Consider the following 26,451-nt stretch of genomic DNA (forward strand, 5'->3'; position numbering starts at 1 on the left):
GAAGACAAGCCGTGGTCAGTTCAGTCCGAGTTCTCAAAGCAGGAGATGGCGTCCGTCAAGAAGACGACGGAAGGTCAAGCTAATAAGAGTAAGCACAGGTTTGCACAAACAAATGCCCACACAATCCCTCCCGCCGTCTGACCCTGGATTCCAATCAACTTACGTCACAGCACAGGAAAGCACACAAGTCTTCAGGGAAGCGTCCCACACACACACGGATCCCAAGCGTTTGCCCAGATTACCTTGCCCAACGCAATTTGCAATTGCTCTCAAGCCCCATTTTATGCCAGTTACAAATCTTCATCACTGTCAGCTGTCCTCCTTAACCCGGGCGTTTCCTCATCACTTTCCTCGTCAGAGCTGGAACACCTCTGACTACGCCCAACAGCATCTCCAGCTGTGGATCCCGTCCCATCCCTCCAGCTAAACCATGGGTCTAATCCTGAAGGTCCCCATTCATCTTCTGTCCCATCATGGCCAGTGGCACCCACTTCCTCCCTTACCCGAGTCCAATCCATCTCATCCTCCTCTGAGCTAACCAGCCCCTCCTCCATTCTCTCCGTAAACCCTTCGAAAGACTCCTCGTCAGATGGTGCTGCAAATATGTCTCGCAGTCTTTTTCTCTCTCGCTCCTCGAGAGTATCTGACTCTCGAGGAGTCTTACGCCCACGTCTGTCAGTAACAGAGCCATGAGGCTCAATCATAACACTATCCCCTCTCACAAAGGCCTCCTCCCCCGATGGCGGAGAAGTGGCAGTGATACCCTCCGCTATAGCACCACGACGACTAGAGGTATCAAGTTTCAACAGCGAACGATGAAAGACTGGATGGACCTTTAAACTAGACGGTAAACGCAAACGAAACGCAACAGAAGAAATCTTTTTAACGATAGGAAAGGGACCCAAATACCGAGGCGCAAACTTTCCCCCAGCCTGTTTAATATGTTTGGAAGATAACCACACCAAATCCCCTTCTTCCAACTCCTCCCCTGCCTGCCTGTGGCGGTCAGCCTGAGTCTTCTGCGTTGCCTTAGCTTCCAACAGTAAGCGACGGGCAACATCATGCAATGCAGCCATTTCCGAAGAGCGGTACACAGGGTCCGAAGAGACCACATTGGTCGACGGCGCCACACCTCCCCGTGGGTGAAAACCATAAGTTAGCTCAAATGGCGTATGCTGACTAGACGTGTGCACCGCATTGTTGTAAGCAAATTCCGCCACCGGTAACCACTTTACCCAAGCCGTGGGTTGATCTAAACAAAAACAACGCAGATACTGCTCTAAGAGCCCATTAACCCGTTCCGACTGTCCATCCGTTTGCGGATGGAAAGCTGAAGACACGTTTAACTTAGTCCCCAAACACTCATGGAAGTGTTTCCAAAAGCGTGACACAAATTGCGGAGCCCTATCTGAAATAATCACCTCGGGTGCTCCGTGCAAACGATAGATGTGCTTTGTAAATAGTAAGGCCAACGTAGGGGCCGCCGGAATGGTTGAACAAGGAATAAAATGAGCCAGTTTACTAAATAAATCCACCACCACCCAAATACAAGTATAACCCCCAGACTTAGGCAAATCTGAAATAAAATCCATGGAAATGATTTGCCATGGCCTCTCCGGAACAGGTAAAGACGATAACAACCCTCTAGGGCGCCCAACAGGCGTCTTACTCTGCTGACAAACGGCGCAGCTGTCACAAAAGCGCAGAATGTCTTGCCGCATCTTTGGCCACCAGTAGCTCCTGGTGATAAGCTGTACGGTCTTGAACCTGCCAAAGTGCCCAGCCATGGGTTCGTCATGGTGGGCTCTAATCACCTCCAACCTGAGGGTCCCTACTGGTACGTAAACCTGCCCCCTACGCACCAATACCCCGTCTTGATCCTGGAGATGCGGCAGTATGGTACGGTTACCTGCAGAGAGCAGCATCAGTTGCTCCTGAGTCCACACATCATCCTTCTGAGCCTCAAGGATCTGGTCATGTAACCCAAGCTCATTATCTACAACACACAGAGAGGCAGTAGGCAAGATGGTCTGACATACTACCTGCTCATTGGTCTTAAATTCCGGCTTGCGGGATAAAGCATCGGCCCGCAAGTTTGCCTTCCCCTCCACGAACTGCACCTTGAAGTTAAACCTGGAGAAAAACAAAGCCCAGCGGATTTGACGCTGGTTTAACTTCTTTGCTGTTTGCAAGTGCTCTAAGTTCTTGTGATCAGATCTGACCACGATCTGGTGCCGTGCCCCTTCAAGCCAGTGCCGCCACACCTCAAACGCCACCTTAATCGCCAACAACTCCTTCTCCCATATGGTATAGTTCTGCTCGAAGGGTGTTAGTTGCCGCGAGTAAAATCCACAGGGACGCAAGGTCCCTGAGGAATCCTTCTGAGACAATACAGCCCCCAACGCGTAGCTAGAAGCGTCCGCTTCTACCACGAACGGTCTGTCAACATCAGGATGGGTTAGTATGTTGTCCGATTGAAAACTAGACTTTAGTTGTAGAAACGCCTCGTGAGCTTCCCGCCCCCACACAAATGGCTGTTTCTTGCGCAGAAGCTGCGTCAAAGGTACCGTGAGCTTTGCAAAATTCGGAATAAACTCCCGGTAGTAATTAGCGAAACCCAAGAACCTTTGTACATCCTTCTTAGTCTTCAGCTCCTGCCATGAGTTGACGGCGTCAACCTTATGTGGGTCCATTTTAAGTTCCCTACCTGACACTACATGACCTAGGAACTCCACTTCAGGCACATGAAAGACGCACTTGGAAGCCTTGGCGAAAAGCCCATTAGCCCGCAGTCGGTGCAGAACCTGCTTGACATGTTGACGATGTTCTTTCTCGTCCTTAGAAAAAATCAAGATATCATCCAAATAAATCACTAAAAATTGGTCAATTAGGTCCCTGAACACATCGTTCATGAACCTCTGGAATACCGCAGGAGCATTACAAAGCCCAAAAGGCATGACTCGGAACTCGTGGCATCCGAAACACGTGTTAAATGCCGTCTTCCATTCATCCCCTTCCCGTATACGGATTAAGTTATAGGCCCCCCGCAGGTCAAGCTTGGTAAAGACCTTAGCCCCTTGCACCCTTGATAACAGTTCCGAGATTAAAGGCAGCGGGTACCTATCCCGAATGGTGTATTTGTTTAGGATCCGATAATCGCAGACCAACCTAAGTTCCCCAGTCTTTTTGGCTACAAAGAATACCGGTGCCGCAGTTGGAGAACTAGATGGGCGAATAAACCCCTTGGCTAAATTTTCATCTAGAAACTCCCGCAAAGCTTGCCTTTCCGGTACAGTCAAGGCATACAGCCTCCCTGCTGGCAGTTTCGCACCTTCTGCCAACTTGATGGCGCAATCATATGGCCTGTGCGGTGGTAATTTGTCCGCTTCTCTTTTACAAAATACATCAGAGAACTCCCCATACTCAGCAGGCACTCCCTCCATATCAGAATGAGTAACATTTAGAGTGCAACAATCCTGCCTCTTTAAGATCACTTTACGTGTTGCCCAATCTACTTGTGGGTTTACTACAGCTAGCCAATCCATCCCCAGGATCACATCATATCTAGGCAAGCTCGTAATATCCCACACAAACGTTCCCGTTACTCCCTGCACCTCCCACGTTACTGCTGAGGTTTCATGGTTAACCACCCCAGTCTCCAGCAGTCTCCCATCTGCTCCTTCCACCCACACGTCGCATGCCTTGCGCACTCTAGGAATGCCATGCTTCTTAGCAAACTCAATATCTACATAGGAGACCGTAGCCCCTGAGTCCAGCAGTGCCAAAGTAGAAACAAGTTCCCTTCCCCCAACAGATAATGTAATGGGTACGAAAACATGCTTCCTCCCCTCAGTTGACTGCTTGAGGAGCCCTAGTGCGTTGGACTCACGTCGCACTAGGGCTGGCCTTTTCCCGAAAGCTGGGAAGGTTTCACATTACAATTTTTGGCAAAATGCCCAGCATTCCCACAGTACAAACACAAGCCCAGCTGCCTCCTACGGCTCTTTTCCTCTGTAGACAGCTTTTTAAAGACCCCAAGCTCCATGGGCTCTTCCCCCATCACCACAGGTGCCCTGGTTACATGCATGGGTGGCGCACACATTGCTTTTGAGTGTTTACGAGCCTCGAACCTTGCGTCTAAACGCAGCACCTTAGCTACTAAGGCGTCCCAGCTTTCAGCCGGCTCCAAGCGTGCTAATTCATCCTGGAGCATATCACTTAACCCGGCAGTAAATAAAAGCATGAATGCATTTTCCCCCCAATCCAGCTGGTGGCGATACAGGTTAAACTTATTTAAGTAATCCAAAACAGTCCCCTTTCCCTGTTTCAACCGATACAGAGCCCACCCAGCGTTCTCCGTGCGGAGAGGATCCCCAAAAGTATCAGTTAACAACTTTTTGAAATTATTCAAATTGTCCTTGACTGGGTCATTTCCCAAAATTAAATTAGTGGCCCATTGTCCTGCGGGACCGGTCAACAAACTCAAAATAAAGGCCACCTTGCTAGTGTCTGTAGGAAAAGCATGAGCACTGAGCTGAGAAAAATAAAGCTCCACTTGTGCCAAAAAGGTTGGCAACTTGCACCTGGTTCCGTCAAAGCGTTCAGGAGTCAAAACATGTCCTTTCACAGCCTGAGCTGTTTGGATAACGGTAAAAGCCGTTTGCAATTGGTCTACTTTGGCCCTTAACTCATCCATCGTCTTCCTGACGGGTTTATTGCTGCAATAAACTTTTTATTTGCGTTGGGCAATCTGTCAAGGACAGAACGCCACAAGATTCAAAGTAACAGAGTTTATTAGATTACAGAACTCAAAAATGCCCGTAAAACACAAGGGCCAGGCAGTTTTTGCCTTTAGGAGCAAAAAGGGGCAAAAGTAAATGTTCAAAAGATAAACCGGATTAAACCGGAGTTTAATCCGGGTAAAAACAAACTGCTTGCTTCAGCCTGGGTATAAACGAAACGAAAGCCAAGGAACAAAAGATACAAAGAATGCAACTAATTGGCAGCAGATTCCTCTCTGCTGCCAACACTGTGCTTAGAGTAACTTGCGTCGCTCCCCCACACACACAGCAGACAGGATCTCCAACACGAGTAAATCAGCCAAGGATTGTAGCAGTTGAGTAGACCAGTTCCGTTCCGTAGATCAAAGCCAGAAGCAGACGTTTGTAGTTTTTCCAAGTCCAAGAAGGGGGGAAGACAAGCCGTGGTCAGTTCAGTCCGAGTTCTCAAAGCAGGAGATGGCGTCCGTCAAGAAGACGACGGAAGGTCAAGCTAATAAGAGTAAGCACAGGTTTGCACAAACAAATGCCCACACAATCCCTCCCGCCGTCTGACCCTGGATTCCAATCAACTTACGTCACAGCACAGGAAAGCACACAAGTCTTCAGGGAAGCGTCCCACACACACACGGATCCCAAGCGTTTGCCCAGATTACCTTGCCCAACGCAATTTGCAATTGCTCTCAAGCCCCATTTTATGCCAGTTACAAATCTTCATCACTGTCAGCTGTCCTCCTTAACCCGGGCGTTTCCTCATCACTTTCCTCGTCAGAGCTGGAACACCTCTGACTACGCCCAACAGCATCTCCAGCTGTGGATCCCGTCCCATCCCTCCAGCTAAACCATGGGTCTAATCCTGAAGGTCCCCATTCATCTTCTGTCCCATCATGGCCAGTGGCACCCACTTCCTCCCTTACCCGAGTCCAATCCATCTCATCCTCCTCTGAGCTAACCAGCCCCTCCTCCATTCTCTCCGTAAACCCTTCGAAAGACTCCTCGTCAGATGGTGCTGCAAATATGTCTCGCAGTCTTTTTCTCTCTCGCTCCTCGAGAGTATCTGACTCTCGAGGAGTCTTACGCCCACGTCTGTCAGTAACAGAGCCATGAGGCTCAATCATAACATAATCGATCTCAGTCTTGTAAAGTGCTTAATGAAGAATCTGAAGGTCCTCATGTATATTCGTAAAGAATCTAAATATGGTCAGACGCTTGTCAGAAAATACATGTTTTCAGTTGTGTATAGAAGCCTTGGAGGGTGAGGGTTAGCCTCATCTCCCTTGAGAGAGCAGTCCAAAGCCCGGGAGCCACGGCGAGGAAGGCCCTCTCTGTTGTCCCCACCAACTGCACTTGAGATGGAGGTGGGACTGAGAGGAGGGTCTTCCCAATAGATCTTAAAGCCTGTGCCATCTCATAGAGGAGATGCAGTCTCCTTGCCTGATTGCCACCTTTCATTCAGGACCTATTGATGGGTAAAATTGCAAAGTACTTGTGAAAAAATAAAAATAAAGACCAAGGAGGGAGAGTGGCACAGTGGGATGGCAGAGTTTCACTGCCCACCTGGAATTGCGACTTCAATATTGTTATGCCCCAGGGCATGGTATATGCATCTGCCATACTGTGTTTGATTTGTAGTTTGGCCCTCTTGGCTTTCTGTACCCCTAGCTATGATGTTGCAATAGTTCCTCCTTTGTAGTTTAGGCCTCTTGGATTTCTGTACCCCTAGTTATGATGCCATACCTCCTCCCTCCTCTCTTGACTGCCCAGAACATGACTGCCCAGCCTCTGGGAAACTATCATTTTTTCACCTGCTGTAGTGTGATGTTTAACAAGATTTACCCAGAATAAAGGACCTGGACCCTTGTTTTGTGTCTCTGCAGCAGAGTTGACACTATCTGACAAAATTTCTGGTCTTAAGTACTGGTCAAATGAGATTATTACAGACACTCCCATGGCCTCACACTTGCAGCCAGGTTATTGAGTCAGAATAAATATCATTTCAGTTTGCTGTAAATTGCTACTATCCTGCATTGCGCAAACGGCACAGAACTGAGAAAGCATGTGGTAATGTCCTTTGGCAGTGGTAGCATCTGATATGTTGGGACTGCTCTCTACACTGCATTTGATTTAAATGAATACCACTAAGCTTTTTATTAGCCATATTCCGGGAAAATTATGTCTACTGTATTATTAAATTACTACAAATTGCATCTTAGACAAATCCCTAAAATTTTAAGTGTAGACTTTGGTTGTGACATGATCATGGTATCCAGACAATGTAACATTTTTCAATTTCCAAAGGAGTTTGTAACTTTTCTTTTGTTCATAGTCATTTTGTCTTAGTTCCCAGACATAGGTCTTTACCAGTGTAAAATAACATCAGCTGTGGGACTGTTCTGTCATGTAATCTCATTATACATCAAGGATTCCTGCATGCCATTATTTTAAAGAGGCTATTCGAGAACTTCCAGGATGGGGAAATATCTGATTAGAAGTAGAACCAAGAAAAAGTAACTGTGATTCTTACCTCTGTTATATTAGTACCTTTTTTCCTGATGCAACTTTTGCAGAAAGAAAATGTTTATATGTGAAGATGTTTGTATATATTCATAACTCCTGACTAGAGTAAGTGGACTGAATCCATGGAAACATGGTAAATCATCACTCCTGTAAATTCTGTAGATTTACCTTTCATGGGGACTGGATTTAGGCCTAAATATTTCCATTCACAGCCAAGGTGGCAAAAGCAGCACCTTACGACTTTTCTGATGAAATTATCCTTAGCTACTAATAGCAATTTATGAACTTGCGTAGGTTGTTTGATATATCTGTGCTGCTTTATCAAAAGTTGTTTTTTAAAAAAAAATGTAAATGTTTTTACATACATATTGATCTGCTGTATCATTTTGTTTTAGAACTTGGTCTCTGGGAGGACTTTTAAATTTGTAGACTTTTCTACATTCATGTTTTCCTTACAAAGCTGCCAAAAGCCCCAGGGGTTGGTGCATGAAGATTGCACTTAGACAGGCAAGCAGGATTACCAGAGCTAAAGCAGGAGCAAAGGTTTTTCTGTGTAAAATCTTCCTGCTCATCTGTTTGTGCAGGCTGTGCTGTTCTAGACTACTGAAGTCTTTTGATTCAGAAGGATTGCATCAAATGTATGTTTTTCTTCTGCTGTTAAGCTCCTATCTCTTCCTGGTATTCATCTCTTAATTATATGTCAGCTTTTATGTTTTCTCTTATTTAAGCCACTGTATTTGCCTGTCTCTTTATAGCCTCCTCAAAGGGCCATTTCTTTACTGAAGTTTTTTTCCCCCTGTATTACTACAAAATAGGGTGGGAATCATGGGAGCCATCATATGTGCTGGACTGCAATTTCCAGCATTCCTAGCTATGCTGAGAAACACCTAAAACATTTTTTTAAAAAAGCTTGCAGTGAAAGCTTGGTATAGTGCAGGTGTGGGCAAACTAAGGCCTGGGAGCCGGATGCATTACCCGGGCAGTTATTACTTCAGGCCCTCCTCACAGACCATCCTCGTTTTCCTTGTTCTCTTGTTCATGGTGGCCCACCTCATCTTTATGCCAAAAAGACAAGGAAGGCATGCAGCAGCTGAAAGCCCTCTGGAGCACTCTCAGCCACCACTTGTCTCGCCCCCCTCCTGGAATAAGGACGGGGTGACGTCCCCATCCTTATGCCAGGAGGATGGCCCGAGGAAGGCACATGGTGGCTGAGAGCCCCCCAGAGCACTCTCAGCCACTGTCTGTCTCGCATTCCTGGCATAATGCCAAGAGGACAGCCCAAGGATCAGGTGAGAAGGATCGGGTGAGAAGGATCGGGGCAGTCGTCACAAATCTTGCCTTTCTCCCAGTATAAGGATGGGGTAAACAGCCCTGTTTTTATGCCAGGAGAATAACCTGAAGATGACCCAGGCCCTGCCCTGTCCTGGCCCTCCTGCTTCCAGACCCACCCCACCCAGCATATGTCCTCCCCCCTCCCTCCTAGCCCAGGCCTCTTGGCTGGGCCTGAAATGCAGCCCCAAGGCAAAAAAGTTTGCCCATGCCTGCTATAGTGGCTTAAATGTTTGACTCGTACTCTGGGAAGCCAGAGTTCCAATCTCCACTTGGGTTTGGAAACACACTGAGTGACCTTTGGAATGTCACACCCTTTCAGCCTCAGAGGAAGGTAAAGACAAACCCTTTCTGAGTTGGAAATTACTTGAAGAACACCGTGAACACAATGAGGAAATAAATACACTCCAGAAAACCAATATTAACATTTCAGTCTTCAGAAACTTGATAAGACAAATTTACCATGCAATGTTTTTGTAAAAGTAGCAGATATGAAATGAGGAAGCTTCTGGTATATCAATACAAACGATTTCCACCATCACCTTGCCACTTTCCAGGGTTACAAGACAAGACAAGAGGGTTTCCTAGTTCTGGCTGGGGACACACTGAAAATAAATCCATGAAGTTTTGTGCTCAAAAGATTTGCTCTACATCTTAGCTGATAGTCTTCTTCCTTTAGATAGCAATTTAATCTTTATAACTTAGTTTTTCCCATGGAATTTAAGGAGTATGTGTGAACTGTGACCATTTGTGTGGTCCTACCTTTTGTGACCTATCTTTTTGTAGGCTCCAAGACTATTTCTAATTGGCATGAATTTTCAAATCTTGCCTAAGAAAATATTGGTATATGCAGGCATTGTCAATTCATGACTCAACCATTCATAATGAATGAGTTGCTATGTTTTCCCTTTTCCCTTTTAAACTGGAGAAAGTAAATGCCTACTTCCACCTTAAGGTTTAAGAAAACCGTTTTAAAATCTATCCATATTAATGGCTGTTTTCTATTATTGGAATAGAATTGGATTTCCTTTTTGTGTTTCAAGACCTGAACATTAAAAATCACTTTTCTTTGTTTATTAACTTCCTGTAGAGAGACTGATAGTATTAGCGTTCCATTACATAGATGTTTACATACTATGTATTTCATCTAAATGACTTCTCCGAATCCTGATATGTACCCTGCTTACAAAGACAGTGTGTATGAGTATTTCTTTTAGGGTCAATCTCCATTTTTATGCAAAATGAGGATAATATGGCAGTTTCTTAATAACTTGGTTATATTTTCTAAACTTGTCATTAACAAGTTTTCATAATTAACACAAGTGAGATAAAAACCATTTTCTGTTTCCTACTGATGAGACTGAGAGAAAACGTGCCTAAACATAGTCTCTATATACCGCTCAGCTTGGGGCGGGGGGTGGTGGTGGTGGTGGTCCATTTTTATGCATATGTACATTGCTTGTTGGCTTATGATCACCCCATGAATTTCTTTGAATTTTTGTATTGTTGTTATTACTGTGTTTACATTATTACATTCATTTATATCCTGCCTTTCTCCCAATAATGGGACTCTAGGCATACTTTAAAACAATACAGATTAAAAACAGTGCAAAACTTAGGTAAAAGTATCTGCTGTAGGCCAATGCACGGTGCAGCCAGTTTGGAAAAAGAATGGGTGTTATTTATCTGCCCCTTCAAACCTTTCCCAAGGCATGTAGACATGGCTCTATGGCTAGGATAGAAGGCCTTCCCCCATTCCTTGAAGTGCTAAGTGGATACTACTGGAAATATGAAAAGATGAATAACATTGGGGCCTTGGGATGTGGATAGCTCATGCAACAAGTACTGGAGAAGTTGCCCAAAGCATTTGACAAAGAAGCACTGAAGACTTAGTTTGCAACACCAAAGTCATCAACTGACCTAGCAACAGAAGTCACTTCTCATCAGTGCAGAACTATTCCTTAGCATGGTTCATGGCTCTACAGAGCCATTTGAGGGCAAAATGACTGACTGGAAATGAGTTATTTTTGTGTGTAGTCCATTTGGATTCCTGCCAATTCACAGTAGTTAAATTCTAACATTAAATTACTTTGGCCAGTAAGGAAGAAAAAGTAAAAATTCACTGGTGTGCCAAAAAGCATGAAAATTACAGGTAAAGCACAGGGGCTTAATTAACACACCAGGGAAGCACTTGACACATCCTATGCTTTTGCACATACTGGAGTGCTTTCAAAAGGCTCCAACACACACCACTTAGAAATCTGAAGGATTTTAATGTTAGAATTTAAATGTTAAACCAGGAACTGACTTTTATGTGTTCCAGTTTCTTCTTCCATAACAGTCTGAGATGGGGAATTTAAAACTGCATTCATTCCACAGTGTGAATCGGACTAAATCTCACACAGACTAGGGTCTGTGTGATCAGTTGTTGCATTACCAAAATATCATGCTGGTATTCAAAGTGAGGGCTTCCTCACATGAACCCTGTCATTTGGATATTCTTTTGTTAGAGTATTTTGATAGAGGTTGGGTGGTTACCTATTAGGGATGCTGTAGATTCCTAAAGTGGTAGAGGTAAAGTGGCAAGCCACTTTGAGTCTCCTGCAAGAGAGAAAGAGGAGCATATTTCACTCAACTTTATCCAGCACAGTAGCAGCACACGGTTAAGGGAGACATTTGTGTTACTATTACACCAAGAAGAGAAGATTAGTGGATTTCTAATGTGGCGTAGGCTATTTTAGTTTTGTGTATGTGTTGTGCCTGGTAACAGAATTTGTAGTGCATGATTTTATAGCTCTGAAGATAGGATCAAAATAGTTCAGATCAAAAATATGGGGTGATGACTGACTGAGGCAGGTGTTCACTTTGTCTAATGGAGAATCTATTCTCTTGAATAATATGATTATGAAAAGCATAGTAGAAAAAACGGGGTCTGTGTACATGTTTAAAGTTGCATTGGATAAAGCTATTTGTGACGTTTCAAAATCTTTTGAATGTTGACAGGACTTTGTAAAAGCAACAGTTTATATTGAAGCTGCTTTCCTTTTATGTCCCATTTTCACAACTTAAGCTTTTTTTTTTTACTATCATTCTCCCTTTTTTTCTTTTGCCCACAAATCTTTCTTTACTTTTTATGCTAATTCTGTATTTAAAAAATAACAGAAGAAACATCCACTCCACAATAGTAGCTAGCTGGGTTGTTATCCTAGGAGAAAGACAGGCTATACTTTCAACAAATAAACCCTTGTGCCAACAGCACTGCTGACCGAAAGGTCGGCAGTTCTGATCTGGGGAGCGAGGTGAGCTCTCAGCTGTCAGCTCCAGTTTCCCATGCAGGGACATGAGAGAAGCCTCCCACAGGATGGTAAAACATCTGGGCGTTCCCTGGGCAATGTCCTTGCAGACGGCCAATATTCTTACACCAGAAATGACTTGTAGTTTCTCAAGTTGCTCCTGACACACACACAACCAAATAATAAATAATATGATGATGCATCCACACAAGGGCAATTAAGCAAGGTAAGTACAAGACCTGTGTTCATTTTGCCTGTTTCCTCTTTTTCCTTTCTAGCGTCTCAACTTTGGGGGTTCAACCAAAAAAAAAAAACTGGCAACAGTAAAAGTTTTCTGAACGTCACCTAATGGTTGCTTTAGACATTTCCATGAATCTGTGTTTACAGTAGACTCTGTGCAAATTGTATTTTTTTAAAAAGGAAAATCGGCCTATTTAGCAAGCCTTGCAAATGTAAATATTTGATTTTATCCCTATTTATATAGCTGGGGTCATGTAAAATTTCTCAGGCCAAAAGGTTAATGAATGGAAACTTTTAAGAAGCCCTGGTCTAAAACATCTTTTGTTAGTGCTTTTTGTTGGTTTATTGTTGCCTCCTAATAAAGCACTAGTGGAACACCACAATCATTTTGAACCTTCTAAGGTATACATTCATACTCTCAAACTATTTATAATTCTTTTTATGAATTAAATAAATTGCCATCTCTCTGAGCCTTCCCTAGGATAGTGTGAAGTGTGAAGAGCTCAAGCTCAGGAGCATAGGATCAACTCCTCAGGTGCAGTTGAAGTTGTAATTTTTGGAGGAAACCCTCAGATAATATAATCAGAGTCATGTTCCAAACTGCATCCTCCCTTCTTATGTTACTAGTTATTATGTACTATGTATGTACTTAGTATGTTCATATTTTATATTTTAACTATGTTGGTTGGGCTCATCCCCATATAAACCGCCCCAAGTCCCTTTGGGGAGATGGAGGTGGGGTACAAAAATAAAGTAGTTGTTGCTGTTATTGTTGTTATTATTCCTCTTCCATGATTGTTAGGGAAAATTGACAAGATGGACATGAGAGTAACTGCCCTTTCTGAATTGCTTTCAAGACTACGGATCTAGATATTACGGCCCTATTTTTGCAGTCATTGGGTTGCCCTCTGGAGATTGCTTCCTCATTTGCTGTGTGTGGGAATGGGTGTGTGAGGAGAGAGGAAATGGGTGGCACCAAAAGAAAGAGCTATGCAGTGCTCTTAACTTGGGCCCACACTTCTACTGCCTGCGCTCTCTGTCAGTTGCCAATCCCCAGTTGACTTTCTGGGCAGCCTTTCATAGGTAAAGAGTCCCCAGAACTGTTTCCGAATGCATCCAGTCCATCTCTTCACTTTGCCATCTTCAGGCTAAAGTAGAGGTAGTGCACAGTTTTGCTTGCTGTTTTCCATTAGTTAATTACAGGCAAGGGAAGAATGTTATTGGGAATGCAGTGTGTGGGGAGGACAGGTTTATCTCTTCTTTCCTCTGCTGGATTGTGGAACAAACCACTCCCAGTGTGGCTAGATAAGATGTACCCACTGGTGTCAACTGGAACTTTTCACCTGAATATCTAGCTATTTGATCCTTGTAGCAGGAGATGCCAGGGATTGAACCTGAGACCCTTGAAGGCAAACATGTACTTTATCTCAGCTAATGTTAGAACTGTTGTTGACCCAGAGAGATTTTGTTTTAAATTCTGAACCATTGAAATACTAGTTAAAGAAACAGTTCTAATGTTATAAAGTAGCCTGATTGATGCTTGTTTAAATGGCTTATGGCTATCAGGTGTTTTAAGCCACAAAGAAAACAAAAATAGGCAGATTAAAAGAAATCGCCTTACAAGAGAGAGTGAATATGCTCTTTATGTTGGCACAAGGAAAGGGTGAAAATGATCACAAAGAACCTTTAATGGGAAAAGTGGCTGCACTATTACAACAAGAGGCAGATAATTTGCCTCTTTTCATTATACTCTTTCATCTTTCCACTTTCATGAGAGGTGAAAAATGAATTCACATGCATTTAAGGCATGTGTGTGGGAAGAAACTCGCCACTGTTTTTCCTTCATTCTGAATACAGCCAGCTCTCCGCATTTGCTGGGATTAGGGGCACAGGACCCCTCTGAAAGTGGAAAACCACGAATAAAGAAATTACTATTTTTTACCTGAGAGAACATCTCTCAGGGAATTTCTAGGCCTTTCAGCACAACTGTATTGTTAACCTCTGTTAGAATTGGAACATAGAATCGCATTGGAAGACATATAGATTCCTACAGAGGTGCTCTCTCTAGAACTCTCTAGGTCAGCATTCTCAACCTGGGGGTTGGGACCCCCTGAGGGGGTTGCAAGGGGGTGTCAGAGGGGTCGCCAAAGACCATCAGAAACTACAATTACCATCATGTTGGGTGAGCCCCCCCCCCCAATAAAACCCCCACCTGTATTCAAAGTTGGTCATAGTGTATTTGTGCCAAGTTTGGTCCAGATCCATCATTTGAGTCCACAGTGCTCTCTGGATGTAAGTGAACCACAACTCCCAAGCTCAAGGTCAATGCCCACCAAACTCTTCCAGTATTTTCTGTTGGTCATGGGAGTATTGTGTGCCAAATTTGATTCAGTCCCGTTGTTGGTAGATTTCAGAATGCTCTTTGATTGTAGGTGAACTATAAATTCCAGCAACTACAACTCCCAAATGACAAAATCAATCCCTCTCAATCCCACTGGTATTCAAATGTGGACGTATCAGATACCTGTGCCAAAGTTGGTCCATTGAATGAAAATACATCCTTCATATCAGATACTTACATTATAATTCATCAAATTGGTTATGATGTAGGAACGAAAATAATTTTATGGTTGGGGGTCACCACAATATGAGGAACTGTATCAAGGGGTGAAGGCATTAGGAAGGTTGAGAACCACTCCTCTAGGTTCTCCAGTAGAACCAAACGAATTTGCCCATCGAGTCACACTGGAGGACCTAAAGATTCCTGGAAAGAACATATTTAACTAAATCCAGGAATCATCAAACCCAAATAATTAATTAAATAAATAAATACTGCAAATGCGGAAGGATGGTTGTACACATCCCCACACTCATGTCATTGCCTGAACCGTGATTCATTCCCTCTTTTCTGGCAGAAAAATCTGCAGTGTCCTCCTGTCTGTAGTAGTGAATGAACAACTGCCTGATGCCTCCTCTCCCCTCTCCTCTCCCCATTACGTTTTCATTTTCTATCATGTCCATTAGATTCTATGTCTGAAGGCAGGGGCTGTCTTATCTCTCAATAATTCAAGAAAGATTGGGACTTGTTTATTACCTTTTCACAGTAATGATGGGGGCATTTGTCAGTTGTAGGATTTATGAATTAGAAGAATGTTACCAAAGTGTAGTTCAGTAATGCCATCTAAGGGGAGCAGAATAATAAGGGATGAAATCCATCAGATAATGAGTGTGAGGTTTATAGAATTGTTTTCTTGTTTCTTAGTTTAATTTGTGGTTGTGTGTGTGTGTGTGTGTGTGTTGTTTTTGAGTTTGTGTTTCAATGTATGTTTGTAGTTAGTAGTAGGTAGAATGTAACACTAGTTTTGGTATTATGTATCACAAAATCTTGCTTGTTTGAATTACTACTGCCATTCTATTATGTTCTTTTTTTCTCGAATAAAATGTTACTTAAAAAAAATTGTACATTACATAGAAAAAATAGATGCTTCAAAAGTGGTGATGATCCATTACAGCACAGTAGTAATAATATAGCTGAGCCACAGCCAGTTCAGATAGTTTTTAAAAATGTTTTTGGCAGGCACTGACAGATACTAAATTAGGCACAAGACAAACCTCTTTTGAGAGCCTATTCCAAAAATAGTTACCAACTGAAGATATCATTTGAGGCATCATAAGAAAAGGCTTCTAGCCCATTCCCCCAATGTTTAGGTCATAATGCACCTGGTAACCTTTAAGGTGCCATTGGACTGAAGTATGCTTTTCCATGTATGTTAGGAAGAATGCAGCAATCATAAAACTTGACCAGGGCTAGGGACGGATAGGAGAGATCATCTTATTCTAGTATAATTTATAGATAAGAATCTAATTACCACAATCCTATGCATTTGCCAAGCATTGTTAGTTCTGTGACAAGAACATGGACAATTGTCCCCAATTGATGACTCATCAAATTCTGAGCATTTGTTTTGTGACTGTATCACTGCCTGAAATACCTGACAAGAGTTAACTGCTTACAAAGGTTCTGATTTGATTGTTGGATCGTTGAACTAATGCATGACAAATGCTTTGAGCAATTAACAGCTTTGTAAAACTGATACAAGATTATTGTATTTGACCATTTTAATAGATTTTTTTTGAAATAACACGAATAAGGGAGCCCACCAGTCTAAATCCATGAAATTGTTGTTGTTTGTTGTTTATTCGTTCAGTCACTTCCGACTCTTTGAGACCTCATGGACCAGCCCACGCCAGAGCTCCCTGTCAGCCATCGCTGCCCCCAGTTCCTTCAAGGTCAAGTCAGTCACTTCAAGGATACCATCCATCCATCTTGCCCTTGGTCGGCCCCTCTTCCTTTTTCCTTCCATTTTCCCCAGCATCACTCTCTTCTCCAAGCTTTCCTGTCTTCTCATGATGTGGCCAAAATACTTCATCTTTGCCTTTAATATCCTTCCCTCCAGTGAGCAGCTGGGCATTATTTCCTGGAGGATGGACTGGTTGGATCTTCTTGCGGTCTAAGGCACTCTCAGGATTTTCCTCTGGTACTAAAGTTTAAAAGCACATCTCTTCCTTCGCTCAGCCTTCCTTATGGTCCAGCTCTCACATCCATAGGTTACTATGGGAAATACCATTGCTTTAACTATGTGGACCTTTGTTGCCAGTGTGATGTCTCTACTCTTCACTATTTTATCAAGATTGGCCATTGCTCTCCTCCCAAGAAGTAAACGTCTTCTGATTTCCTGGCTGCAGTTTGCATCTGCAGTGATCTTCACGCCTAGAAATATAAAGTCTGTCACTGCCTCAACGTTTTCTCCCTCTATTTGTCAGTTATCAATCAGTCTGGTTGCCATAATCTTGGTTTTCTTGATGTTTCATTTCAACCCAGCAAGCCAGCTTGATGTTTAATTGCAACCCATCAATGGGCATGATGGAATTGTTAGAATGTGCAAAAGGATGTTTCAGTTAAAATAGAAGAACTCAACAAATAGAAGAATTCAACTAAGGCTGAAACATAAATGATTTTAAGACAGTGGTTCTTAACCTTCCTAATGCGGTGACCCCTTAATACACTTCCTCATGTTGTGGTGACCCCTAACCATAAAGTTATTTTCGTTAGTACTTCATAACTGTAATTTTGCTATTGTTATGAATTGTAATGTAAATATCTGATATGCAGGATGTATTTTCATTCACTGGACCAAATTTGACACAAATACCCGATACTCCCATATTTGGATACTGGAAGGGATGGGGTGGTGGACTGATTTTGTCATTTGGGAATTGTAGTTGCTGGGATTTCTAGTTTACCCACAATTTAAGAGCATTCTGAACTCCACCAACGATGGAACTGAACCAAACTTGGCACGAATGACAAATAGAAAATACCGGAGGGGTTTGGGAGGAATTGACAGTGATTTAGGGGAGATGTAGTTCACCTTCCTTCGGAGAGCACTGTGAATTAATATGTTTTCTGATGGTCTTTGGTCCGGTCTGTCCCTCGCAGCCCCCACAGGAGTCCCGACCCTCAGGTTGAGAAACGCTGGTTGAAGACATAAAACTCTGTGACTATTTGTGCATGAAGGAAAGGGAAATGAAGGCTAGGGGAGCAGGCAGATAACATCAGAGGAGGAATGGGACCTGGAGGAAGGGCTCAACATTTTGACTACATTTGAGCCCCTTGTCACCTGGAAGCAATACAGTTCATAATCCCATTTTTATAGTACAGTGGCTATAACCATTTGTACTCATTTATGTGTGCCTTATGGAACTCATTGAAAAAGCCACTGTGCTTTATACAATTCATTTTCATTTGCAGACCTAAAATACATTATCACAGAGTACTGTAGTAAAGAAAAGAAAAGATTGCTCTTCTTTTCTTGATCCTTGCATGGGGTTTGGCATTTAAATTTTCCTTAGCTCTCCATTTAGCAAGCTTCCCCTCCCAGAGTAGAGCTGCAGTGGTGCAGAGGGTTAAATCCTTGTGCTGGCTGGACTGCTTACTTGAAGATTGGGTTGCTGACCTGAAGGTTGCCGATCGAATCCGTGAAATGGGGTGAGCTCCCGTCTGTCAGCTCTAGCTTGTGGGAACATGAGAAAAGCCTCCCAGCAGGATGGTAACATATCTGGGTGCCCCCTGGGCAACATCTTTGTAGACAGTCAATTCTCTCACACCAGAAGTGACTTGCAGTATGTTCTTAAGTCGCTTCTGACACAATAAAAAAATCTCCCAAAGTTAAAGTCCTTACTTGCATCATTTTCCCCATATAAAAAAAATAGTTTGATGTTAAATACGATGTAAAACCAGCATGCACTGTAGAGACAGCCATGTTGAGGGAATGTCATTCTTTAAGAGAAGAATGCTTTGAACTACCATATTTCATCTATTGTAAGATACTATCAATTGTAAGATGCAGCTCGGTTTTGCCCCAATTTTGAGGGGAGGATTTTCAGTTCTAAGACACATCTTGATTTTGGAGCTCCGACTACAAAAGAAAAGAATTTTCCTGGAATAAAGTGCTGAATTTCTAATGATGAAATTTGAGAATCAAATAACTGACTGAAAAATATTTCACAAATATTTTAATAACAATATAATTCAATATAGTAGCAACAACAAAAACCACAGCAGATGTAGAGAAGTAGAAAGTGTAAGGTCTTTAATTCAGTTCTTTCAATGTCATTGGCAGAATTTTGAAATCACTTCTTTCAAAGGGGCAGGCACAATCTTTAGTTCACTTATTTCAGTGGAATAGGCAGGATTTTTAAAATCATTTCTTTTAATAGAGCATGTTTCCTACCAAAAGTGAAACTGTCATGACAGCAAACCATGTGAATTTTTTAAAAAGATGCCTCGATTTTGGGCTCCAAATTGGTGAAATGTGGTATATAATTGTATGTATTAGAGAAAACAACAACCAGGACAGGAAAGGAACTAGCTGGAAGCTGAGCAAAGTAGCAAAACAATAAAATTACTGCCAAAACACATGCCAAGAGAAAGCGGACTGTGGTGTGGGTCATTGCTTTGCAAAGAAGTCCAGTTACAAAATGCTACTTATTTATTCTAGGTATATAGCAAAGAAAGTTAGGTAAGATTTGCTTAGTGCTTATAGTCAATTTATAGCTGCACTTGAAGTCTATTGATTATATCATTTCAAGAAGCATTAATCTCAATTAACCTTTTTGTATAAGTAAGCCAAACTGAAAATCCTCCAAGTCAAGAAAAAACAAAGTCAGAAAAGGTCTTGTCAGATGACAAATAACAGATGAGCACCCTGGATAGATAATTTTGCCTTTTACTGTGTATTCGTCAAAATATGACATTTACATGTAACAGTAACTCATCCTTTCTAATTGTTTGTTTCAGGCAGGTCAGTCATGAGACGCATCATACTTGCAATTCTCCTGGCTGCTGGAGTGATGTATGTTATACTACACTGCAACCTCTGGAGGACAAACAGCTATTGGTATGGTCGATTTCTTCCTAGAAAAACAAAGTATTAATTACAGAGTTCTCTGTGAGTTTCTCAGCTATATGAAAAACCTCTGCAATTGTATGTTTTTTAATAATTGGAAGAGATATTGCTCTATTTAGTTAGCAAACATGTTTGAGAGGGATTGTCTTAGTAAAGCAAATATAAAATGCAGATTTGGCTGCAGCATCACAGTGGTAGCCGACACTGTAAGTGTGACATTTATACGATAGGCAGGTGTTCATTTTTCCCAGACAGATGGCAAGTCTTAATTGACAATTATGTCATCTTGATAGAAACCTGTCCCAGATTATATGGACATGCCCTTTAATTATTTTAAGAGTTCAGTGATTAATTTTGTGCTGTACAGTGCGGTTTAAGACACAGTGTGTTCAGGATGATTTTCATTGTCAGTTTTCATTGAATGATGTAAATGTAAATTATTATTTTATGTAAGCCACTAAGGTTTGTATATCTGTGCCTAAAGAGCAGCCATTAAATAAAAACAGAATAAAAAATAAATGTGTGAAGGGAATGCCATTTTTAAAGCCTCCTTATTTTGCTACCCATTAAAGTTCTGCTGTTGGAGTGTTTTTTGTTAGTTACTGCTCTCATATAATAAATTCCACAGAGAGATCAACTCCTTTGTATATGCATTTTTCAAATGTTTCTTCTTCCCTGCTTGATGTTTATAGGGCTTTGCTCAGATAAGCCTGCATCAGAATTTGAAAGAAACGTGTTAGTTATATTTGGGTGTAATTAGGGCCAGATGTTACAGCAGACTTCAGTGTCCATTGAAGTTTAGTTCCAGGACATCATGAGTATAAAAATCTGTGGATGCTCAAATCACATTATATAGACTGGTGTAGGAAAACCACACAACTTTTACATAATAGTGAACAACTTGATCACACGTGAGAAGAGCCCAAAGATCTGTAAAATGGTGGGAGGCTAGAGCAGGGTGTGCCTACATCCGTTTAGCGCTTTGGCATGCTAGAAAATCAAGCTTTGCTTTTTGAGGGTTTTTATGAATATTTTGAGCTTGCTCATAAAAATGAATCCAGGAATCCAGAACCCAGGGATAAAGAGGACCTATTCTTTTATTTGTGGAAAACAGTGGCCTGGATTGTATTTCAAATTTCAAGTTAAATAGACTCATTGAATCAATGGGACTTACCAATGTCTTGATGTGCCATTCAACTATGAATACAGTGAGTCTGTTTTGGGCTAACAGGAATGACTGCTAATTCTTGGTAAACTGTGGATTGTGAATCTACCTCATAATGACTGCTGTAATATTTATTCATTACTTCATTATTATCTGTCAGGTTGTATGAGGAATTTACTGGCTCAACCTGAAATGGTATTTTCATAGTAAGGAAATTACCAGGCAAAAAGAATCCTGTGATTCCCTAAAAGACTGATAAAGAACAAATTATTCTAATTGGGTGGCACAATACATTACAAAATGCATTCTTCTTCTGTTGGCCTCATAGGTTTAACATGAGTGAATAAATTCATCCACTCAGTTTGTAACATGACAATGTCCACCTAATTATTTTTCTATGATACAGATTTTACTAACATGGTAAAATGTATTAGAAATCAGTCTTAAGACTGTGAACAACTTTTTTTGGAGGGATGAGTATAGTCACAACCAGCACGTGCGTCTTTTCCATTTTTGTTATATTTCTCTGTTAACGTTTTCTTTCTTTTGTTCTAGGCTGCCACCTACAGATTTCGAAAGAAAAGTGCAAGTACTGCCTTGCACTCCCATACCCAGCAACTTAACTTTGGTAACGTAAGTACAAAAGGGGGTTTATCTGTCCATGTTGTAGGTGGTCATTATGTGCTGGTTGTGACTATACTCGTCCCTCCAAAAAAAGTTGTTCACAGTCTTGAGACTGATATCTAATACATTTTGGTCAGAGAGTCAGATGACCTACATGGCATGGAGCACCTTTTGCTTTTTATTAGATCAATATATATATATATCAGTCATGACCCCATTGATGCAGCAGCCCAACACAAAAAGCTGAAGTGCATATCTTTAAAGAACAATAAAAGAAGATAATCAATGACGCAGAATATCGTTGACATATGGCCCTTCCAGATAGATCCTATAGCCCAGGCTCTGATCCTAGGTTTTCTGTGTGTTGTCGAAGGCTTTCATGGCCGGGGTCACAGGGTTGTTGTATGTTTTCCAGGCTGTATGGCCATATTCTAGAAGTATTCTCTCCTGACGTTTCGCCCACATCTATGGCAGGCATCCTCAGAGGTTGTGAGGTATGGAGGAACTAGGCAAAGAAGGTTTATATATATCTGTGGAAAGTCCAGGGTGAGAGAAGAACTCTTTGTCAGTTGGAGGCCAGTGTGAATGTTGTAGTTAATCACCTAAATTAGCATTGAATAGCTTCATCTCCTGGCTTCTTGCGGCCTGAGGGCATCCTTTGTTCAGAGTCGTTAGCTGCCCCTGGTTCCCATGTCTGGAACTCCTCTGTTTTAGAGTGTTGCTTCTTATTTACTGTTCTGATTTTTGAGTTTTTAAATACTGGTAGCCAGATTTTGTTCATTTTCATGGTTTCCTCCTTTCTGTTGAAGTTGTCCACATACTTGTGAATTTCAATGGCTTCTCTGTGTAGTCTGACATGATAGTTGTTGGAGTGGTCAAGCATTTCTGTGTTCTCACAGTATATTATTTGATAACACAGAAATGCTTAACCACTCCAACCCTAGGTTTTTTGTTTATTCCAGATTATCTGGCAGTGCGCACTCATATAATCCAGTTTAAAGCAGAAAATCTGGGATCAGATCCTGGGATATAGGACCTGTCTTGAAGGGCCCTTTGATGTCTTTCTAGAATATTAAATCTGATGCCTAGTATTGAAGAACTAGATAGCTAGACATACTTTTTGTAGATATTTCTTTACCATTACATACTCATTTTCTGTGAATGGTTCATAGTACAGTATGACACCAAAAGCCTTTGAAGCTAAGCATTCATGAATTATGAGGCTCAGAGGGTGCATCTAGATCAGTGGTTCTCAACCTGTGGATCCCCAGACATTTTGGCCCAGAATCCTAACAGCTGGTAAACTGGCTGGGATTTCTGGGTGTTGTAGGCTAAAATACCTGAGGACCCATAGGTTGAAAATCACTGATCTAGATTGTAAAATTAATACAGTTTGACACCACTACCTGCCATAGCTCAATGCTATGGAATTATGGGAATAGTTTTACACCAAAGAGTGCTGGTGCCTCACCAAACTACAAATCCTAGGATTCCATAGCATTGAGCCATGACAGTTCAAGTGGTGCCAAACTGCATTAATTCTACAGTCTAGAACAGTGGTTCTCAACCTGTGGGTCCCCCTCCTGGAAAACCACAGCTTCTATGTGGAGTTTCAGGGCAGGAAAAGTAGATGGAGGAAGCAAAGGAATGGTTTACCCCAAGGTAGTGTTCTTGCATCAACCTTGTTTAACATCTTCATGAACAATCAGCCACAACCACCACTCACAAAGAGCTTTTTATATGCTGATGACCTTGGCCTAACAACACAAGCGAAAGATTTTGAAACAGTTGAAAGTCAACTCACTAATGCCTTGAAAGATCTCTCCAGCTACTACAAAGAGAACCACCTGAAGCCTAACCCTGCCAAGACACAAGTGTGTGCTTTCCACCTATGTAATCGTGAAGCCAACAGGAAACTGAAAGTTACTTGGGAAGGCCAAGAGCTTGAACACTGTTTCCATCCTAAATATCTTGGTGTCACCTTAGATCGAACACTAACATATAGGGAACACTGCAGGAACACCAAGCACAAAGTAGCTGCACGCAATAATATCCTGCGGAAACTGACTGGCAGTGCATGGGGTGCAGACCCACAAGTAATAAGAACATCAGCCCTGGCCTTGTCTTTCTCAACTGCTGAATATGCCTGTCCTGTCTGGCACAAGTCTGTCCATGCGAAGCAGGTGGACATAGCACTGAACGAAACATGTAGAATAATCACAGGATGCCTTAAACCTACACCTGTTGATAAACTCTATAAGCTAGCTGGCATTGCCCCCTGATGTGCGACAGGAAGTTGTTGCTAATGGTGAGAGAAATAAGGTCGAACATTGTGAAAGCCACCCATTGCATGACTATCAGCCTACTCCCACCAGACTCAAATCAAGGAAGGGCTTCATGAGAACCACCACTCCTCTTGATGTTCCCCCAGCAACAGCAAGAGTGTCCCTCTGGGCAGCTAAACCAGGCAATCCCAACTGGATAGACCCCCATGAGGATCTTCCTCCAGGGGCAAACCTGCCTCATGCACGGAGGAGGAATTGTTTAAAGCTACGGACAATGCGATTGCTGTTGCCCACTTTTGGTCTAAAACTGTTTAGCTGTTTGTGATTCCTTTATTTTATTGCTTTTAAACTTATTTATTATGCAATGTTTTTGACACGAAATAAATAAATAAACCTGTGGGTCGCAAGGTATTTTGACCTACAACTCCCCAAAACCTAGCCAGTTTACCAGTTGTTAGGATTTTTGGAAGTTGAAGGCCAAAACAACTGGGGACTCACAAGTTGAGAACCACTGGTCTAGAAGATGCACCGAGGATTGTCTGCTTCTTTCTGCTATTGTTGCCTACCTTCAAGATCACCATCTCCCCCTCCTTCCATTTACAGCTGCTGTTGCTGCCTTCCATTTTCTATGCTAGTGAAGCTCTAGAATCTTGATCTGTTTATTTCATTCACTTGTTTTTCCTTGTAGCATAATTCACTTGTGAAGATGAAATATAAATTCTACAATAAATGGAAATGTAAACAACATTTTCACCCTTTTTTCTCGAGCAAGGTTTACTGCGCTCTATCCCTTCCTGTGTCCTCATAATTTTCAGCAAGTGTCTGAGCTCCATGGAAGTTTCAGCTTTGACTTGCCTTATGGAATAAGGAGAGCAGGTAAGGACTGCTGATATGTGCAGCATTCACTATGAAATTTTGCAATTTTAAATTATGAAAGTAACCCTTTTATTTTTATTGAGAGTTGTCATATTTTTGAAAGTGTCAGTATTTATTAGGCAGTATGGTTCAAAGCAAACAGCTCTATTCTGCAATGCAGGAACACACAATCAAAGCACTCTCCACAGACAGCCATCCAGCCTCTGCTTAAAAACCTCCAGAGAGGAAGACTCCACCAAACTCCAAGTTGGGAAGTTGGGAAGTTCTTCCTAATGTTTAAGTCTAATCTCCTTTCCTGCAGTTTTAATCTATTCCTCCATGTCCTTTTATCTCTGTATAACTGTGCATAGCCTGACAGTTGAAGGCTCATGTGTGTTTTACATTAACCCTATGTAGGCTGTCTACTACTTGCTGTTAGGCCAAATGGGATACATTTCGGCATGTGTAAAAGCCCCATTTCTGAATTATACTGCATGTAGTAGTTCCCAGAAGTATGATTATGGGAATTCTCTAGCTTGAACATATAAACTGAAAATGTTATACAAACCTTTGTCAGATATTCCAAGGACAGGTTTTAGGGCCAAAATTCAGGATTTGTATATGATCCCTGGATAAGTCAAAGGCTATTCTGAAGAGAGGAGAAAGTACCAATGCTGCCTCTGGGGTGCAGGGAGCAGTTCTTGGTGGCCATTTTCCCACCAAGACACTTAAAAAGGTTAGAAGCAGTGCTATTGTGGAGAGAGTTGGAGGGTTCAGTGCTTTTTTTGGTTTTTCCAGGATGGATTAAGCTCTCTCATTTTGCCACACAACCCAGAGAAGGGAGTAATTTCTTTTATGATACGAGTTAAGGTACAGTACTTACATTTAACCTGTGGATAAATGGATCTAGATTTTTGGCTTTTTTAACTGAAAATTCTAGATTTAGATATGAGTGTATAGGGTTAGTCTTCATATAGCAATCTTTGCTATAAATCAAGGATTTTAAATCGAAATCTAACTCTCTGTAACCCCACCCTTCACCCTGTCATGATCATTTGGTGTTTTCCAAGCCTTTGTAATGTTCTGTTTCGTGCTAAAAGGTTAAAATGCCCCTTCTAAGACTTAGTTACTGCCACAGATCATTTTAATTTTTTCCTGCTCCTTTCCCCCAGAAGCCATTGCAATGAAGCTCTGGACAACTTGAATTCAGCCTTTAGGATTTATTCTACCTATAAAGAAAAGGTGGATGTTGTTGAAATGTGATTCTTCTGCGATTTCCAACACACAATCCCTATTTTCTAACCTGAAAAGTCATTTTTCTAGTCCTAGTTCCCACAAATTGAAAGCCATACACATTTCTTCTCCTCCTGTGAGCCATGGTTGGTCCCTGGGGCTGCATATTAGCTTGGGCCATTGGAAGTTGCCCTCTCCTGTAATAATTGTTTGAGTTTCAGAAGGGAATTGCAAACCTCTGGAAAATGAAAGCTTTGCCTACTTGCAATGTATGTATGCAATGACACATCAGGGTGAAAAAGTGCAGGCTGCTTTTCAGTTTTGTTTCCAAACATTGTCACTAAGGAATATGGATAAAGGAAATTAACATAGCCCTTTATTCATTCTGATCACTGAATAATTATTGGCACTGGGATGGCCCTCTCCTAACATAATATTTGTGCTGGCTAAGCATGCTCAGATGTGCTCTCCTGCTATTAACACAAAAGGAAGAAAGAAAATCCTATACAGAACTCCAGATTATCAGTATGTTACTGTTTTTTTAAAACAATGTCCAGGCAGTTGCATTACGTTTTAGGGCAGGGCTAGCACAGCAGTTTAAACCGCCTGCTATAGAAGATCCTGTCGACCAAAAGGTTGGCAGTTCAAGCTGGGATCGGGGTG

At 42.0% G+C, this 26,451-nt stretch overlaps 1 protein-coding gene across 12 annotated transcripts in view; it reads left to right on the plus strand.

Annotated features, from left to right (window-relative positions):
- The window catches only part of st3gal6 (ST3 beta-galactoside alpha-2,3-sialyltransferase 6), a 66,433-nt gene that overhangs the window by 21,261 nt on the left and 18,721 nt on the right, over positions 1-26,451 (plus strand). For 10 of the 12 annotated variants that reach the window (XM_062974791.1, XM_062974793.1, XM_008107839.3 and 7 more), the window contains 3 exons: positions 19,518-19,617; positions 21,347-21,424; positions 24,473-24,576. In XM_062974791.1, coding sequence (XP_062830861.1) covers positions 19,518-19,617; positions 21,347-21,424; positions 24,473-24,576 — 282 coding nt within the window. Of the gene's footprint in view, positions 1-14,246; positions 14,340-19,517; positions 19,618-21,346; positions 21,425-24,472; positions 24,577-26,451 lie in introns of those variants that run through there. The other 2 variants (XM_062974795.1, XM_062974796.1) reach the window with 2 other exon arrangements.

The sequence above is a fragment of the Anolis carolinensis genome, chromosome 3, assembly GCF_035594765.1.
Source record: "Anolis carolinensis isolate JA03-04 chromosome 3, rAnoCar3.1.pri, whole genome shotgun sequence".
NCBI classification, from domain to species: Eukaryota; Metazoa; Chordata; class Lepidosauria; order Squamata; family Dactyloidae; genus Anolis; species Anolis carolinensis.